At 42.7% G+C, this 17,625-nt stretch overlaps 1 protein-coding gene across 2 annotated transcripts in view; it reads right to left on the bottom strand.

Annotated features, from left to right (window-relative positions):
* Nucleotides 1–17,625, bottom strand: part of FRAS1 (Fraser extracellular matrix complex subunit 1) — a 534,964-nt gene that overhangs the window by 172,979 nt on the left and 344,360 nt on the right. The window contains exons 22-26 of one of the 2 annotated variants that reach the window (XM_070791638.1): nucleotides 17,248–17,394; nucleotides 10,515–10,661; nucleotides 5,126–5,266; nucleotides 3,408–3,548; nucleotides 1,558–1,698 (exon numbers count right to left, since the gene is read on the bottom strand). In XM_070791638.1, coding sequence (XP_070647739.1) covers nucleotides 1,558–1,698; nucleotides 3,408–3,548; nucleotides 5,126–5,266; nucleotides 10,515–10,661; nucleotides 17,248–17,394 — 717 coding nt within the window. The remainder of the gene's footprint in view (nucleotides 1–1,557; nucleotides 1,699–3,407; nucleotides 3,549–5,125; nucleotides 5,267–10,514; nucleotides 10,662–17,247; nucleotides 17,395–17,625) is intronic. The other variant, XM_070791639.1, reaches the window with a different exon arrangement.

Raw genomic sequence — 17,625 nt, 5'->3', positions numbered from 1 at the left:
GAATTATATCTCAATAATAACGATAAAGAATCATAGAGGTTTTTAAAAACAGTATTGGTACTTAGGCTCCACCACCAGAGATTCTAACTAAGATGTTCTGGGGTGGGACCTTGGTCATTTTATAAGCTCCACAGGTAATCCTAATTGGTTGCCACATTGGAGAACACAATCCTCTCTTAACACATCTATCATATCTGACCATCAGACCCACCACGGCCAAGAGGAGAGGCAAGTTCCGGATACCATTTGCAAGAACAACACCAGTTAACCTACAGTGATGTAGGATAATTAGTGGCTTACATTCAGAATTCAAGTGAAATATATACACGTTGCTTTAAAAATGTACGATCTCTGTCCACAGGAAACATATGATGGATGAGTTAGGATTTCTGATCTTGATGTGGAATTCATCCCATCTCCTGAAAGTTGTTTTGCCTGAGCTTTAATTGGCAGTGCTTCCTTTTACATGTAGGACAGACAGGGCAGTTTAGGAATGCCAAGTTTCAGGGGAACTACTTCTAATGTAAGATTACTCTAATGAAAGTCGAATTCATTTGCACAAGTTGACTTGTATTACATCCCAAGTGGGGTAAGCTGCCTCTCAAGTACTTAGGGCTTCAGAAGGATCCAAATAAAATAAGCCAAAGATATTTTTTCCCATGGGAAGTCTTAATATCATAGGAGGTCAGAAACACAGTGATGAAAAATATGATTGACTGCAGGTGATAAAACATGATTCATGTTATTGATGAAGAACACTCAAAAGCCAAGAAATGCTCAGAACTCCCAATCTTCATTCACCTGTAAAAATTTTGGGGTCCAAAATTAAGCCTGAATTTAATTTTATTCTCTTTGTTGTTTAAGGTAAAATGTCCACTGATGTGTTGGACAAGACTAGTTCCATTTCTTTAACATGTTACCTAATTCTTAATGGCACACAGAGTGGCTTGAAATCCATCTACTTCCAATATGTGAACCTAACGGGGCAGGCTCCTAATTAGGCACCACTCCATGGCACCCCACTCCAGTACTCTTGCCTGGAGAATCCCAGGGACAGGGGAGCCTGGTGGGCTGCCGTCTATGGGGTCGCACAGAGTCGGACACGACTGAAGTGACTTAGCAGCAGCAGCAGCACTAATTATTTATCATTTATCTCCAGTGTGCACAAAGAATACATCATTGCACCTGGCCATAATTAGTTCTACATGTTGATAAAAATATAATAAATTATATCTATTGATATAAACATGTATATAAAATGTTCTATAACATGGCTGTAGTTCAGGGACATAAATAAGTTTTATGTCAAATTTCTGATCTGATAGTTGTGACTTTTAAAGTGCAAATTACTTCTTTTTCCCTTCCAAAGATCTTAGAAGTTGAATTCTCCCAATTTTTCATTGTCTCTAAATAAGTCCCTTACAGCAGCACCTAGGTTTTTCCCAGAACGGGAAGCCTGCATTTTACATCACATGGGCCAACCATATCTGCAAACTCAGCCTCTGCATGGAGAAATTACAGGTGATTTCACCAGACCACTGGGGGAGAAGCACTTACCAGCACATGTCTCATTAGAAGAGTGGGCGGAGAAGCCAGGAACACAGTTGGAAAGACAAAGACCGCTCTTGAGAAAGAAGCCCTGGTCACAGAGGTGACACCGGTCTCTGCGGCTGCACTGCAAGCACCCCTTAGGGCAGGCTATCAAAGACAGGACACATCAAATCAGGCAGGATGAAGGCACAGGCAATCAGCGAGGGCCACCAGTGACAAAGAAATGAAGAGTGAAAGCACGGCCACATCTGACCCCCAGCTGTAGTAGAAGACAGTTCTGACCATTGCCTATAGAATTTCGTAGACAGCTGGTCTACCCCAGAAAGGCAGTGAACAGGGAGGAGCACCTTTGCTTTACACATTATGACCTGAACATGTTGGACATAAATGGATTGTTTAAAAAGTTAACCATACTGACTTGTAAGGGAGGCAGTTTCTAGGGATTAAGAGCATAAATCCTGTTGGGGTATCATTCCTCTTTTCTACTACTTAACAGCTGTTGAATTCAGGCAAGTTGTTTTAACAGCCTGTGCTGTAATAATTTTCTCATCTTAAAAATGGAGATAGTATTGATAATAGCACTTAATGCACGGATTGTTGGTTGGATTACAGGTGCTCTACATAATCAGAAGTGACCAGAAGAGTACTGGGTACACGAAAGAACTCAAATGTACCACTATCATGGCTTTTCTTATTTTTATTATTATTTTAAATATATGGAGAAAGCAAGCTTTTAAAAAGACCATAGATTATTTCTTTGAATCAAGTCAATTTCTTCTATAAATCAAGTGTTTACTGCTTATTGTTCTGCTTCCTCAGTTGAGCTGTTAAAAAAGTCTTGAATCAGAAAATCTGAGTTTAATATCTGATTTTATGTCGCGCTGGTTAATTCTTAATTCTTGCTGCTGCTGCTAAGTCGCTTCAGTCGTGTCCAACTCTGTGCGACCCCATAGACGGCAGCCCACCAGGCTCTGCCGTCCCTAGGATTCTCCAGGCAAGAATACTGGAGTGGGTTGCCATTTCCTTCCTCTTTTTTTTTTTCCACTTGTAAAACAGGATTCATAGCGTCTGCCGTATTTTACCAAGTGATTGTGAATGTTAAATGAGATAACGCAGATGAAGGAAATTTGGGAAAACATAAAATGCCATGCCTGGGTAAAGGCGTTATCATTAAATATCAATTATCCTTTAAAGTATGGGCTTCCCAGGAGGCTCAGTGGTAAAGGACAGAGGAGCCCAGTGAGCTACAGTCCATGGGGTTGCAAACAGTCAGACATGACTTAGGGACTGAACAATAATGACACGGTACCAAGTTTTGATAGAAATGATGAGAACAAACTGAGGAAGCTCTTGTGAATAACGTAATGGACAAGGAGACTAAGACTCTGGGTTTAACTTCAGTTTAATATAAAAGTTCAACATATCTCACTAAAATGTTTCCAAATTTTCTATTCTTCAAGCATATAGTGGCAATAACAAGGTCAACAGGTAATTTAGTGTACACGTTGAAAACCCTGGCCCCATGTTAATAGGGCTGACCTACTCTTAATGGACACCTCACCTTAGTTCAATGTAAGCTTTCTATTCCATGAAATATTGGCTTCATTTCCATGCAGACCTTTAGGGAAAACATTGATTTGTGCAAAAGAATTATTGGTCTGCACTTCCACATTCTATTTAGCCAGCCATTGGCAGGGGTGCACAAGAAGCCATCAATTACTTTAGGCCAAACTCCCTGGGTTTTCATTCTGCTCCTAATGCAGATTCTCCTTGGCTACCTGAGAATCAACACACCTGACTCCCTGACTTCCTTGCTGCCCTAACTTTTAAAGAACGCAGCACAGTCTCCAACTCACCTGTGCATTTGTGGTTAGCGTGGTCTGCAAAGAAACCCTTCCTGCATTCCTGGACACACTGGGCTTCCAAGAGGAGAAACGGCTCTTCACAGCGGGTGCACTCATGGGGACCTTGGCATTGGAGACAGTGGCTCTCACAGCCTGAAAGACACAAGGCAAGTTGACAGGAGTGTGTGTGGCTTTCCAAGCGGCTCCTGGCCCTCGTGGTGTAGCCAGGCAACCTAGTGGGCCAGGCAGCAGACTTGGAGTCAGGAAGCCAGGCTTCTGACTGTGACTGCTGTGCTGACTGACTGGGTGACTTAGCATTAGTTACTACATCTCTCTGAGCCTTAGTGTTCTCTCCTGTAAAATGGAAAGAACACGCTGCTCCACCCAGCTCTTTGGATAAAGGCCAAAGTACACAACGAAAAATACTCTGCAAACCATAAACTGACAGATATTTTCTAGCAGTCATGTATGGATGTGAGAGGTGGACCATTAAGAAGGCTGAGTGCCAAAGAATTGATGCTTTCCAATTGTGCTGGAAAAGACTTTTGAGAGTCCCTTGTATAGCAAGGAGATCACACTAGTCAATCCTAAAGGAAATCAACCCTGAATATTCATTGGAAGGAGTGATGCTGAAGCTGAAGCTCCAATACTCTGGCCATCTGATGTGAAGAGCTGACTCAGTAGAAAAGACCCTGATGCTGGGAGAGCCTGAGGGCAGGAGGAGAAGGGAGCAACAGAGGATGAGATGGTTGGATGATGGCATCACTGACTCCATGGACATGAGTTTGAGCAAACTCCAGGAGATAGTGAAGGGCAAGGGAGCCTGGTGTGCTGTAGTTCATGGGGTCTCAAAGAGTCGGACATGACTTAGAAACTGAAGAAAACAAGCTAGTATCATCATTACTGTCTAGCCCTTGGCTCTCTGCACTGCTTCTCTGAAGTGTCAGTCTTTCCTGGCTGGCCTGGTCAGTTATCAGAGTATCGCCCAAGGATGCTCCCAGGAAGGCTGCCTGTGCAGTTTGGGTGGCATTTCAGGATGTGAAGATTGTGTGGTATTAAATTAAGGCTGAAGCAGGTACTGGACCGGAGTAAGGTGATAGTTAGATACATATGGTATTTGGAGGCTTGTGGGAGGCAGATGGTGGAATAATCTTGTCTTTTAATGTGCTCAGATGACCAGAGCACACCGACTCCTCCATCTGGAGCACAGCACTGTTCAAATTTAAAGGAAATCCAAAACTAATGGTCAAAACATACCTGTTTGTGTGGCCATATACCCCTAAGATTCCCACGTGGACTTTGAAATGATCAAATGTTGTGTTAGAGCATGGGTTTCCCAGATGGTGCTAGTGGTAAAGACCCCCCCTGCCAATGCAGGAGACATAAGAGACACTGGTTAGATCCCTGGGTTGGGAAGACCCCCTAGAGGAGGAAATGGCAACCTACTCCAGTATTCTGTCCTGGAGAATCCCGTGGACAGAGAAGCCTGGCAAGCTACATTCCATGGGAATGCAAAGAGTCAGACATGACTGAAGCAACTTAGCACACAAGTTGGGGCATGGGAGAAGGAAAGAGGGGACATTTTCATTATAACAAAGTAAAGCTCTTAAGAAAGAAACCAGAAATCGGATAAAAAGCCATAAAATTTTCCATGGACTCCTTCTCGGAAAAGGGGCAATCAGAAGAGATGGAAGCTTGGGTGAGCACAGAGAAGGGCTGCAGACACTTACTCTTGCAGAGGCCCAGGTCCCGGTAAAATGACGCTGAGCACTGCTCCACGCAGGCGCCGTCCTGGAGAACATAGCCGTCCATGCATTGGAGGCAGTCTGTCCTAAGAGGCCCGCTGCACACATTGCAACTCCAGTCACACTCTAGAAAGAAAGTTCCTTCAATCAGCTTCCTTTCTGTCCACCCTCAGTCCCAGAGACTAATTTACAAGGATGCTGTCTGCAGCTGCACGGGGTAAAGTGAGGACACCATAAGAGATGTCAGGTACATGAGCTCTAATGAGGCTCTGCTTGTAGTAGCCTGCACGCTTCTCTGAGGTTGAGTGTTTCCTAATTATGTTAGACATGGCACATACACAGCACGTACAAGGATTGCTCCACACTTGTGTGAACGCTGCTTGTCAGCAGGGCTGCTGAGGAGCCAGACCAACTGGATCTTATTCGATATGGATTCTAGAGTTCTGTATCCCCGAGACACGGCATCTTCATGCAAAGTCTGCTCCAGAGATTAGCCAATTTGCTTCCACAAACCTAACAGGACCTCCTCCAAACGCCAACAGGTAAAGGAAGTCAGGGGCTTTCCTCATGGTTCAGACAGTACAGAATCTGCCTTCAAAGCAGGTGAGCTGGGTTTGATCCCTGGGTCAGGAAGATCCCCTGGAGAAGGGAATGGTAACTGACCCAAGTATTTTTGCCTGAAGAATCCCATGGACAGAATAGCCTAGCAGGCTACAATCCATGGGGTGGAAAAGAATTGGACATGATTGAGGAAATAACAGTTTCACTTTCAAAGGATGTCAAGAGACTCGAGGAAGGATGCATCTGCTCACTCTACTAACACCAGCTGCGTGACTCCCTTCCTCTCAGAAATCAGGCAGTGACCACCACAACTCAAAGAAGCATTGATGCTGGAGTTAAAAGGATGTGAAAGAACGGTACAGAAAGAAAGGGATTCCTGAAATAAAACAGATCTCATGTAGAGCAGACTTGATTCCTTTACATGTTCATTGACTCAAACAAACATCTCTGGGGGATACAGCCTTGAGCCAGCTTATCAAGTGGTGGGTGTAAACTGTCCTCAAGAAGCTTATGTTCGGGTGGATCCCAGCCCAAGTCGCCCACACATGTGATCCAAGGGGATCGTTAGAAATACAGATCATCAGGTTCACTGTCAGAACTACCGAGTCAGGCCCAGGGCGTGGGATGCAGGAAAACGTGGTGCTGTGGTTATGGCTTTGGTGATTATGATTATTCTGGTTGTTGCTGCCATTGTTTTGGGCCAGGCAATTTGGATGCTGTCAGAAAATGCAAAGTTCTAGCTCGAAAGGTCAGTCCTTCATGCATGGATGACAGGACAAGAAAGCAGAGTTAAGCACTTGGTTTTGAAATTAAGTAGATCTATATTCAAGTCACAGTGGAAGTGAAAAATAGATTCAAGGGATTATACCTGATAGAGTGCCTGTCTATCAGGCTATGGACTAAGAACTATGGACTGAGGTTTGTGACATTGTACATGAAGCAGTGATCAAGACCATTCCCAAGAAAAAGAAATGCAAAAAAAGGAAAAATGGTTGTGTGAGGAGGCCTTATAAATAGCTGAGAAAAGAAAAGACATGAAAGGCAAAGGAGAAAAGGAAAGATCTACCCATTTGAATGCAGAATTCCAAAGAATAGCAAGGAGAGATAAGAAAGCCTTCCTCAGTGATCAATGCAAAGAAATAGAGGAAAACAATAGAAAAGGGAAGATTAGAGCTCTCTTCAAGAAAATTAGAGATACCAAGGGAACATTTCATGCAAAGATGGGCACAATAAAGGACACAAATGGTATGGACCTAACAGAAGCAGAAGATATTAAGAAGGGGTAACAATACACACAAGAACTATAAAAAAAAGATCTGCGTGACCGAGATAACCATATGGTGTGACCACTCCCCTAGAGCCAGACATCTTGGAATGTGAAGTCAATCCGGCCTTAGGAAACCACTACAAACAAAGCTAGTGGAAGTGATGGAATTTCAGTTGAGCTCTTTCAAATCCTAAAAGATGACACTGCAAAAGTGCTGCACTCAATATGCCCCAAATTTGGAAAACTCAGCAGTGGCCACAGGACTGGAAAAGGTCAGTTTTCATTCCAATCGCAAAGAAAGGCAACCAAAGAATGTTCAAACTACCACACAATTGCACTCATCTCACACGCTAGTAAAGTCATGCTCAAAATTCACCAAGCCAGGGTTCAACAGTATGTGAACCATGAACTTCCAGATGTTCAAGCTGGATTTAGAAAAGGCAGAGGAACCAGACAGAGATCAAATTGCCAACATCTGCTGGATCATCAAAAAAGCAGGAGAGTTCTAGAAAAACATCTATTTCTGCTTTATTGACTATGCCAAAGCCTTTGACTGTGTGGATCACAATAAACTTGGAAAATTCTGAAAGAGATGGGAATACCAGACCACCTGACCAGCCTCCTGAGAAATCTGTATGCAGGTCAAGAAGCAACAGTTAGAACTGGACATGGAACAACAGACTGGTTCCAAATAGGAAAAGGAGTACGTCAAGGCTGTATATTGTCACCCTGTTTATTTAACTTATATGCAGAGTACATCATGCAAAATGCTGGGCTGGATGAAGCACAAGCTGAAATCAAGATTGCCGGGAGAAATATCAATAACTTCAGGTATGCAGATGACACCACCCTTATGGCAGAAAGTGAAGAAGAACTAAAGAGCCTCTTGAGGAAAGTGAAAGAGGGGAGTGAAAAAGTTGGCTTAAAACTCAATATTCAGAAAACTAAGATCATGGCATCCGTTCCCATCACTTCACAGCAAATAGATGGGGAAACAGTGGACACAGTGACAGACTATTTTTGGGGGCTCCAAAATCACTGCAGATGGTGATTGGAGCCATGAAATTAAAAGAGACTTGCCCCTTGGTAAAAAAAGCTATGACCAACCTAGACAGCATATTAAAAAGCAGAGACATTACTTTGGCAACAAAGGTCTGTCCAGTCAAGGCTATGGTGTTTCCAGTGGTCATGTATGGATGTAAGAACTGGACTATAAAGAAAGCTGAACAAAAGAACTGATGCTTTTGAACTGTGATGTTAGAGAAGACTCTTGAGAGCCCCTTGGACTGCAAGGAGATCCAACCAGTCCATCCTAAAGGAAATCAGTCCTGAGTATTCATTGGAAGGACTGATGCTGAAGCTGGAACTCCAATACTTTGGCCACCTGATGCAAAAAACTGACTCACTGGAAAGGACCCTGATGTTGGGAAAGATTGAAGGCAGGAGGAGAAGGGGACAACAGAGGATGAGACGGTTGGATGGCATCATGGACTCGATGGACATGAGTTTGGGTAAACTCCAGGAGTTGGTGATAGACAGGGAAGCCTGGCATGCTGCAGTCCTGAGCGACTGAGCTGAACTGATATTCAAGTCAAGGCTTTGTCACTTTTAATCTGCATGTCTTACACACCTTCCTTAAGCTTTTTGAACCTTAGTTTCTTTATCTGTTAAGCATGGATAAGAAGAGCAGCTTCATAAGGTTATTATGAAGATTGGAGAAGGAAATGGCAACCCACTTCAATATTCTTGCCTGGCAAATTCCATGAACAGAGGAACCTGGCAGGCTATGGCCCAAGGGGTCTCAAAGAGTTGGACATGACTTAGCGACTGAACAACAACAACAACAACAAATTGTGAAGATTACATGGAATAATGAATTGAAGGATCTCAGCATAGTGCCTGCTACCTGGCGATTTAATAAAGGTTTGTGGCTAAACTAGTTTCCCTGGAGAAAGTATCGCCACTCAGTGTGGGCTTGTCCTGTGTCCCCTTCACTAAGAAGCTAAGGAAACCTCTCGTTAGTCACCTTTCTCTCTTCTCCGAGGCAATATTTCTAAGTCCCAGAGAAGCAAGTAAATGTGCAAGATAGTACACATGCTTCTAAGAAGATTCATAAACTTAATCTCACTCATTTATTTGACTGACTCAGTCCTGAGGGAAAATGACTAAAACAGAGCCTTGAAGACCGCCAGCATGGTTATGATATCACTTCACAACAGGGAGGATTTGTTGGAATCTTGTTTTTCACCACAGACTGAAAACCATCAGTTAGAAAAGAGAAACTAGAAAAGGTTTTGCAGTCTTGAGCACAGCAGACCACCAAAGTTAGGTAGAGTTTCTTGGAATGGAAAATACACAATTTTGTAAAACCTTAAAGCATCCCGAGTTTATCTGACAGATGTTTGACCTCCAATTCTGAGACCTAGCTTTTCTGGCAGAATCAGAAAGGGTAAGGGGGACAGTGTGTATTGTAGAACATGGAATGGAGAAATGGAGAAGAGAAATTGAACAGGAGCAAGGAAAATCCACCCTTCAGTTCTGTTTTTCTCCCAGCTGAGGGCTGCCATTGGAAGAGCATAAGCTCCGATCATTCTAAAAATTGGAGAGCAAAGTAAAAGCTACTTGGTTTTTGACATTGCTTCCTTAAGAACACCTGGAGAACAAGCACTGCATCTTTACTCTTTGAAGTACGAGATGAACAAATTAGACACAACTTCCTTCCTTCCTCATTAAGCTTAGAGTCTGGCAATCTAGAGTTGTAAGCGCAAATGCCTCCAGGCCAAGGAAGGCAATGAAAATCTTCAAAAGAGGCCTGGTATGATAGAACAGGGAATGATAGGGACTGTGGCAATCTTAGGAGATCATGCTCCCCCAATGGAGACAATTGCTACTTGTCTCCAACCTGCTGCTGCTCTGAGGGATGCATACCCAGTACTGCGAGACCTTCTGACTCTCAAAAGAAACTGCAAATCTCAACTTTTTTATGTCAAGTCTTCTGATTTTTTAGAAGGCAAAGAGTTAAGAATTTTAAAACACTGTTATAATACATTTAGTGGGGAGAAAAACATGTTTTGGGCCAAATACAACCTGAGGGTTTCTAGTTTGCCACCTCTGGTCTAGTAATTAATACTAATGTGTGCCATGCTCAGTCATTTCCAACTCTTTGAGGCCACATGGGTTCTCCAGGCAAGAATACTGGAGTGGGCTGCCATGGCCTCCTCCAGGGGATCTTCCTGACCCAGGGATCAAACCCTCATCTCCTGCGTCTCCTGCACTGGCAGGCGGATTCTTTACCACTGAGCCACCTGGGAAGCCCTCTAGTTACTAACACCTGGCACAATATCTAGGCCATGGTAGGTACTCAAAAATACTTGCTTCATAAATAAATCAATGAATATATACATACATACATAATGACTTCTCACTATCATCAGAGAAAGTCTAAATATCTGATGACAGTGTTTTCCAAATTGGGGGAGTGGAATTCTCCAGTAAAGGGGTATCGCCAACTAAAAGAGCTGTCATGCAATTCAGGAAGAGTGTTACCTTTGCACGTTTTGGTGGAGAAGTCCAGATAGTATTGCGGGGCACAGCTCTCATGCTGACAGTCCCCAAAGAGCAGGACCTTGCTTGGATCTCGGCAGGAGGTACAGCTGGCCTGTGAATCACAGCGTCCACAATGCATGTTGCATGCTGAGCAGATAGGAAAAGAAAATGACCAGATGATTAGAATTGCAAATACAGAAGCACTGATCAAACCTAGACAGATGCTGTGAAGGAACAGCCTCGCTCCAACCTGTTCTCTAAATACTGCTCAGAACCCTCCCCTGTGATCCACAGTAACAGAAAATGTTAGTCTTATACTTCCAAAATCAAAAAGGGAAAGTTTATTTTCCAGAGAAGATAAATTATAAAGCCAAGAACAGAAATCCCACATCCAAACTGTCTCATGGCTCAGCCACAGAATTTATACTTATTCCAAGAACTCTGGAATAATAATCCAGAGTGTCACTGGAACTTTGCTTCTTAAGGAATCAAAGCTCCTACAGTTCTTGATGTAGATTTAGATTTTTGTGCGATGCCAAGATTAAAATTAGGTACTGACTTAATTTGGAGCTTGGGAAATCCCGTATATTAAGATACAAAGGACTCTAAGGTGACCTGGCTTACTGATTTCCCCACTTCTAATTCTTAGCAGCCACTTATTAGGCATTCAGATGATCCCCAAACTCTCTCACCTGTCATGCTTCCATCTCTCTCTGATTTCACAACTAGCATTTCTCCACCTGCTCAGTTGTTTACTCTAGAAACCTTAGAGTCTATTCTGGCACCTCTCTGTCTCTCGATCCTAATTCATCACTCACTGGGTCTTATTTAGATGAATTCTTCTATATAATTATCAGAACTTTTTGCTTTTCTCCATGTCCACACATGCCAGGACATCCAAGCCATCATGATTTCTTACTTGATCACTATCATAGCCTCCTAATTGGTTTGACTCATTGCATTCTATTCCAGGAATCCCCAAAAGTGATTTTTTTCTAAAGTTCAGACTTATCAAGTGTCAGAGGGCACTTTCATCCATGAACGCATATCTTTCTTCAGTCTTGGAAAAATTTCAGCCATCATTTCTGCAAATATTGCTCCTCCATCATTCCCTCCATTCTTCCTACCTAGAAATCATGATAAACGTATTTGAATCCTCCCAATGTAATCTCCATGTCTCTTGTCTTTAACTCTTATTCTTCAGTTTCTTCCACACAAAGGCCTTCCCTGACTCTCCAGTCTGGAACAGGTCTCAGGTCTCCCAGGTACAGTTCTTACACATTTTATTCTTGCCATACATAGAAACATTCTATTTAGTGATTATTTACCATCTTTATCATTTAAAGCTGTGAAATGCAAAGACTAGATTTGCTTTGTTCCTTTCCCAGTGCCCAGTGCCCAGCTGGTTATCTATAATTATGTCTGTGCTAAGTCATGTCCAACTCTTTATGATTCCACTGACTGTAGCCTGCCAGGCTCCTCTGTCCATGGGATCCTTCAGGCAAGAATACTGGAGAGGGTTGCCATTTCCTCTTTCAGGGGATCTTCCCAATTCAGAGATCAAACCCGTGTCTCCTGCATGTCCTGCATTGCAGGTGGATTCTTTACCCACTGAGCCATTGGGAAATTGGTGTTCAGTAAATACTAGCAATATAAATGACAGAAGCCAGATACTGTAATTATATATACTCAAGCACTAGCATCTTTGCCTCACTCTAAAATTTTCTCAGTATGTTTCAGATGAAAATTCTAGAGAGCGATCACGTGAATTGTAGTTCTAAAGGATATCAAATGCAGTAAAACGACCTCCCACTAAAATAAAAAGAAACTCCTTTTGTTTCACCTACAAGAAAAGCCACTGGTATAAAATATCAGTTACAATATGTAAACTGGTAATTAAAAGTCCTAGGAAAATTCTAGACTGGAATTTCAAGCAGCTAGCTTAACAATAATTAGAAAATAATTGCTGGAAACTTATATGAGGCTAAACTTTATCATTTTGGGAGGCAGGATTTCTATACTCATTGTATCTTAATTTTGCCAAAGGGTCTGACAAAAATCTCAAAGATACACCTGTGAATACAAAAATGAAGTGGTGTCTAGTAGTTGTAGGTGGATTTGAAGATAGTTGAAATACATACTCAAAAAGTTGTCAGTAAATCTTTGTAACTGGAAATGAATGTCTGTACTAGAGTATTATGATGAAGTCAATTTCTTACTCGATTATTTTCATCAATGACTTTAATGAAAACAGAGATCATGCTAATGATATTTAAATATGCCACATACATATTATACACATTATACTGAACACATACTATCTGAAAGAAAAATTCAAATTTACTTTAGCCAGTTGTAGCAGTAAATTAGGATTCCCTGGTGGCTCAGTGCTAAAGAACCTACCTGCCAATCAGGAGATGTAGGTTTGATCCCTGGGTTGGGAAGATCCCGTGGAGGAGGAAATGGCAAACCCACTCCAGTATTCTTGCCCAGAGGATCCCATGGACAGAGGGGTCTGGCAGCCTACAGTCCATGGGGTCGCCAAGAGCTGGATACCACTGAGCAACTAAACACAGCAACAAACTAAAAGCAATCAGATGAAGTTTAAATGGATATATCTTTCCTTTTCTCATTTGCCTTTTGCTTCTCTTTTCTCAGCTATTTGTAAGGCCTCCTCAGACAACCATTTTGCCTTTTTGCATTTCTTTTTCTTGGAGATGGTCTTGATCACTGCCTCCTGTCATGAACCTCTATTCATAGTTCAGTGGACTCAATGGACATGACTCAGTGGACTCAATGGACATGAGTTTGAGCAAACTCTGGGAGATAGTGAAAGACACCGGGTGGAGTGCTGCTGTCCATGGGGTCGCAAAGAGTCGGACATGACTGAGCGACTGAACTGATTGAATCAGATGAGATAAGCTACGCTGTATGGAGAGTCCTGCATTTATGTTCCACAACCAATTGTACAAACAGAGGAGACAGAAGGCCTGTTTAAACAGCAGTATTATAAAAAAAAATCTAAGAATCTTAGTTGATTAAGAGCTTACTAAAAGTTGACATGGTACTAAAGAAATGAACACAGTCTTAAGCTGAAGAGCCTTCATGTAAACCTCAATGTCAGCTGGACCCACTGCTGTATGTAGAGCTGCAAAATGAAGCCTCAAGGCTAGTTTCTCCACATGGGGGTGACAGGTCAGCTTAGAGTTTCCTGAAGTTTTCTTCTTCAAACTTCCATCGGCCTGCATGTTCTCGAGTCCTTCTGTGAAGTCTCTCATTCCAGAAGCATAATCAGCCCCTTCACTGACTGCCACAAGGAAAGGGTTCCTGCCGAGAGCTGTGAATTATTAAGACTATGTGGAAGATCTGGAGGGATGCAGTGGTGTCAGACTATAGAGCAGAGGGCTTCCATCATTTCTCTTTGAATCTTCCTTCCTCTCTTACTGAACCCTTCATCCTCCAATCCCCGCATGACCTTGCCTCATTCAAATTGGTTCTGCACATTCCAAGCCCCTTGGGTTCTCAGCGTCCTCCTTCAGAGCTGTGTGGGTGCAGGTCCTTTTCTCCATCTTACGACATTCAGACCACAGAGGGTATTAGCCCTACTGCAGTCACACTGGGGGACCACGTCTCGAGTAATAGGCACAGTTCTCAGGTCAGTGACCCCATGGAAAATGCCAAGAAGATAGTGAAGATGGTGGCAAGTGGACCAGGGAGCAGTGAGGGGAGCACGGATGTACCGTAACCATCATTCACAGAAGAGGAAGCGACCTCACAGCCTGTGAAGTCCATTCTCCCTCCTGAATAGGCCTGTTTGCTACTGTAGCCCTGAGATGGTCCTCTCTTTTCGCTCCTATATTCCACTGACTCCAGTCCTGCCAGGAGCAGAGAGGTCCAGCTGGGAGATGATGGCTAATTTCCAACTTTTGAAGATAACAGGCTGAATGAATGAGCAAGGAGCCATGCTATACTTCCCCAGAGGGAAGTTCTAGGGCTGATGAGAAAGAACTGTCCAACAACTACAGCCCCCACCAATGGACCGCCCTTCCTCATCTGCAGATGCCTGTGAAGGGGTGAGAGAAAACCTCTGCCCTGGGTGCGAGGTTGACTCCGATACTTGAGTTCTCCTGCTACCCTAGGGCCCTATGGTTTCAAGTACTGAGATCCTCAATTATCATCTCTTCTTCATCTACTCAACTGGCAGTCCTTGAATGTTAGGGCTCAGTATGCAATTTCTAAAGGTTTCTGTAACCAGGCTCTAGACAGCTCTGTAGCTCTTACTTTTTTCTATAATATAGTTATTAATGTCTCCCCTTTATACTGATTATATTTCCTACAAAGCCCTTTACAGAACAATCTCTGCAATTTTCAGGCCTATAATTGTCTCTAATGAAGATCATTAGAAAAGGACACTGTGGATAACTTTTTTAAGTACTAGAAATTAAAATACCACAACTTAGGGGCATGCTTTACTCAATCTTTGGAAGAAGGAAACCTAAGCTTTAGCAAAAACTAAAGTTAGAATATTCTTAATTTAACTGACTTAGTCTATAAAATCCTATTTACATGGTAGCATATCAAATGCATTTCTTCAGGGCAAAAGCTTCCCAGAAGAGAAGTATTTCCATGCAACATATTTTTGTCACCTATATACTATATAAGGGATTCTGTTTTTTCCTTTGAACTTCTATTTCTGTGATTCTACTGCAGTGAAGAGCCTCATCAATCTAAGTCACTCCTTCTATAGCAGTACTCCCTTGCTCTTGAGCAGAACATTTAAGTATTTCATTCATGTCTCTTGTGTTACAGAACCTACAGATGCTGGTAGACAGTTGATATATACCAAGCAAAGGTTTTGTTACAAAAGTAAAAAGAAAAAAATCTTTTCATTGTCTTGAAAAAGGATTTTTATCTCTGGTTTCTCAACAGATGATGCAAAACGGGGGTTTCCAAGAACTTCATTTCAAATGCTAATCCTTGCAAGCATCTGCATAAACTAACAGTAATATCTATCTTTGTATCTATAAAATATAGGTATCTTTTAATGCTTGATTTGTCTCTCATCTCGCATGATGACAGTAACACAACAATAGCTATACTGAGAGCTTAGTCTCTGCTAAAGTCTATGCTAAGTGCAATGATGTTAGATATAGAAACTACTTATTTGGCTGTGCTAGGTCTTCACTGATGCACACGAGCTTTCTCTAGTTGCAGCAAGGGGGGCTACTCTCCAGTTGCAGTGAGTGTCCTTCTCACTGCAGTGGCTTCTCCTATTGGGGAGCACGGGCTCTAGGGTGTGCAGGCTTCAGTACTTGAGGTGCATGAGTTTAGTTGATCTGGGGCATGTGGGATCTTCTTTGACCAGACGTTGAACTTGTGTTTCTTCCTTTGGCTAAAGGAAATTGGCTCCAGGACTAAAGGAAATCAGTCCTGAATATTCATAGGAAGGACTGATGCTGAAGCTGAAGCTCCAATACTTTGGCCACCTGATTTGTAAGAGCTGACTCATTAGAAAAGATTCTGATGTTGGACAAGATTCAAGGCAGGAGGAGAAGGGGACGAGAGAGGATGAGATGGTTGGATGGCATCACCAACTCAATGGACATGAGTATGAGTAGGCTCTGGGAATTGGTGATGGACCGGGAAGCCTGGTGTGCTGTGGTCCATGGGGTTGCAAAGAGTTGGACACAGCTGAGCGACTGAACTGAACTCCTCCATTGGCAGGTAGATTCTTTCCCACTGAGCCCCCAGGAAAGCCCTAGATGTGCTGAGGGCACTATTACAATCCCCCTTTTATAGAAAAAAGAAACTAAAGCCTAGTGGTTAATTCACCTGCTCAAGGTCACAAAGCTAGTTAAGGGGCAGTTAGGAGTTGCAATTCCATTACCTGATTTGAGAGCCCACTCTGCTAACCATGGCTCTTTAATTCCTTCAACATGGGACTTCCTAGGACACAAACTTGAAATACCTGCACTGTATTTGCTAACTGTCATTTTCAAAATGAGAAAGGTATAACACAATTTTTTGGCAACTGACACTTTACTGACTGAAATGAAATAAGCCTCCTCAGCCTGTCCCAAAACTGTTCCTTCATCTGTGAAGCACTTCCTGATTTTTCCCCCTCCGATTTGCCCTTGCCCCAATTTATCCCAACTCTTCGTTTGTGTGTGACTCAGATAATTAATCATGCTTTGGCTTATTTGAGAACTAAGACATCTATACAAGTAGCTCTCATGCAAGACAAAAATAACTACTGTTTGGGCAGAAACTGAATGCCCTGTAGCACATCAAGCCTTGCATACTGTCAATATTCAACAAACATATCTCAAAAACAAACCCAGTGAAGTGCTGAGGTCATGGCTTGTGTACTTCAAATGAGCTCTGTTCTCCGCTTAGGATCTTGGAAATGACTCACTAAAAGAAACCATAGGAAAAAAATAGACTAACATTTTAATTATTTTAATGAGATAACTACAGTACAGAGAGGTTAAATGATTGGCCCAAGATCACACAGCTGGTATTTGCAAAGGAGAGACCTAGCCCAGCACTTCCAATTAGGCCCATATCTGAGTTATCATCTATTCATCACCTCCATATGCTTTGTAGATTCTTTCTCTTTCTTTTCTAAAAATAAAGGTTAGGTAAGAATATGGAAGCAAAAAAATCTCTATGTCCTTCCATGACCTCAGAAGAGCAAGAAAGGATACACAGTTCATTTTTTAAAAAAACTTACGCTGACAAACACGGTTATCATCGAGATAGTGCCCGGGGAAGCAGGCGATACTGCAGGTGCCAAGGTGGGACAGAACACGGCCAGTGTCACAGGAGGAGCAGGAGAACGGACCCCTGCCCTGGCAGGTCCTGCAGGAGGAGTGACATTCTGCAGAGAGATGAGACACGGAGGGAACCCATGAACCCAAATTACCTTCCAAAGCAGCACACCCAGAGCCACTAATAAAAGCTCCCGCACGGAGAGGGTTAACTGGTATGCTTTACTTCCCCCTGCACTGGCGTGACTCCCCCCTGTACTGGTGTGCTTCTCGCTTTCTATCTCTCTCTCTGGAGGTTCAAGCCTTCTCAGGTACGAGCCCCAAGTGAAAGAAGATCACGA

Source organism: Bos indicus, chromosome 6, assembly GCF_029378745.1.
Source record: "Bos indicus isolate NIAB-ARS_2022 breed Sahiwal x Tharparkar chromosome 6, NIAB-ARS_B.indTharparkar_mat_pri_1.0, whole genome shotgun sequence".
NCBI classification, from domain to species: Eukaryota; Metazoa; Chordata; class Mammalia; order Artiodactyla; family Bovidae; genus Bos; species Bos indicus.
The sequence above is the reverse complement of the archived record's forward strand: the minus strand, read 5'-3'. Positions and strand labels throughout refer to the sequence as shown.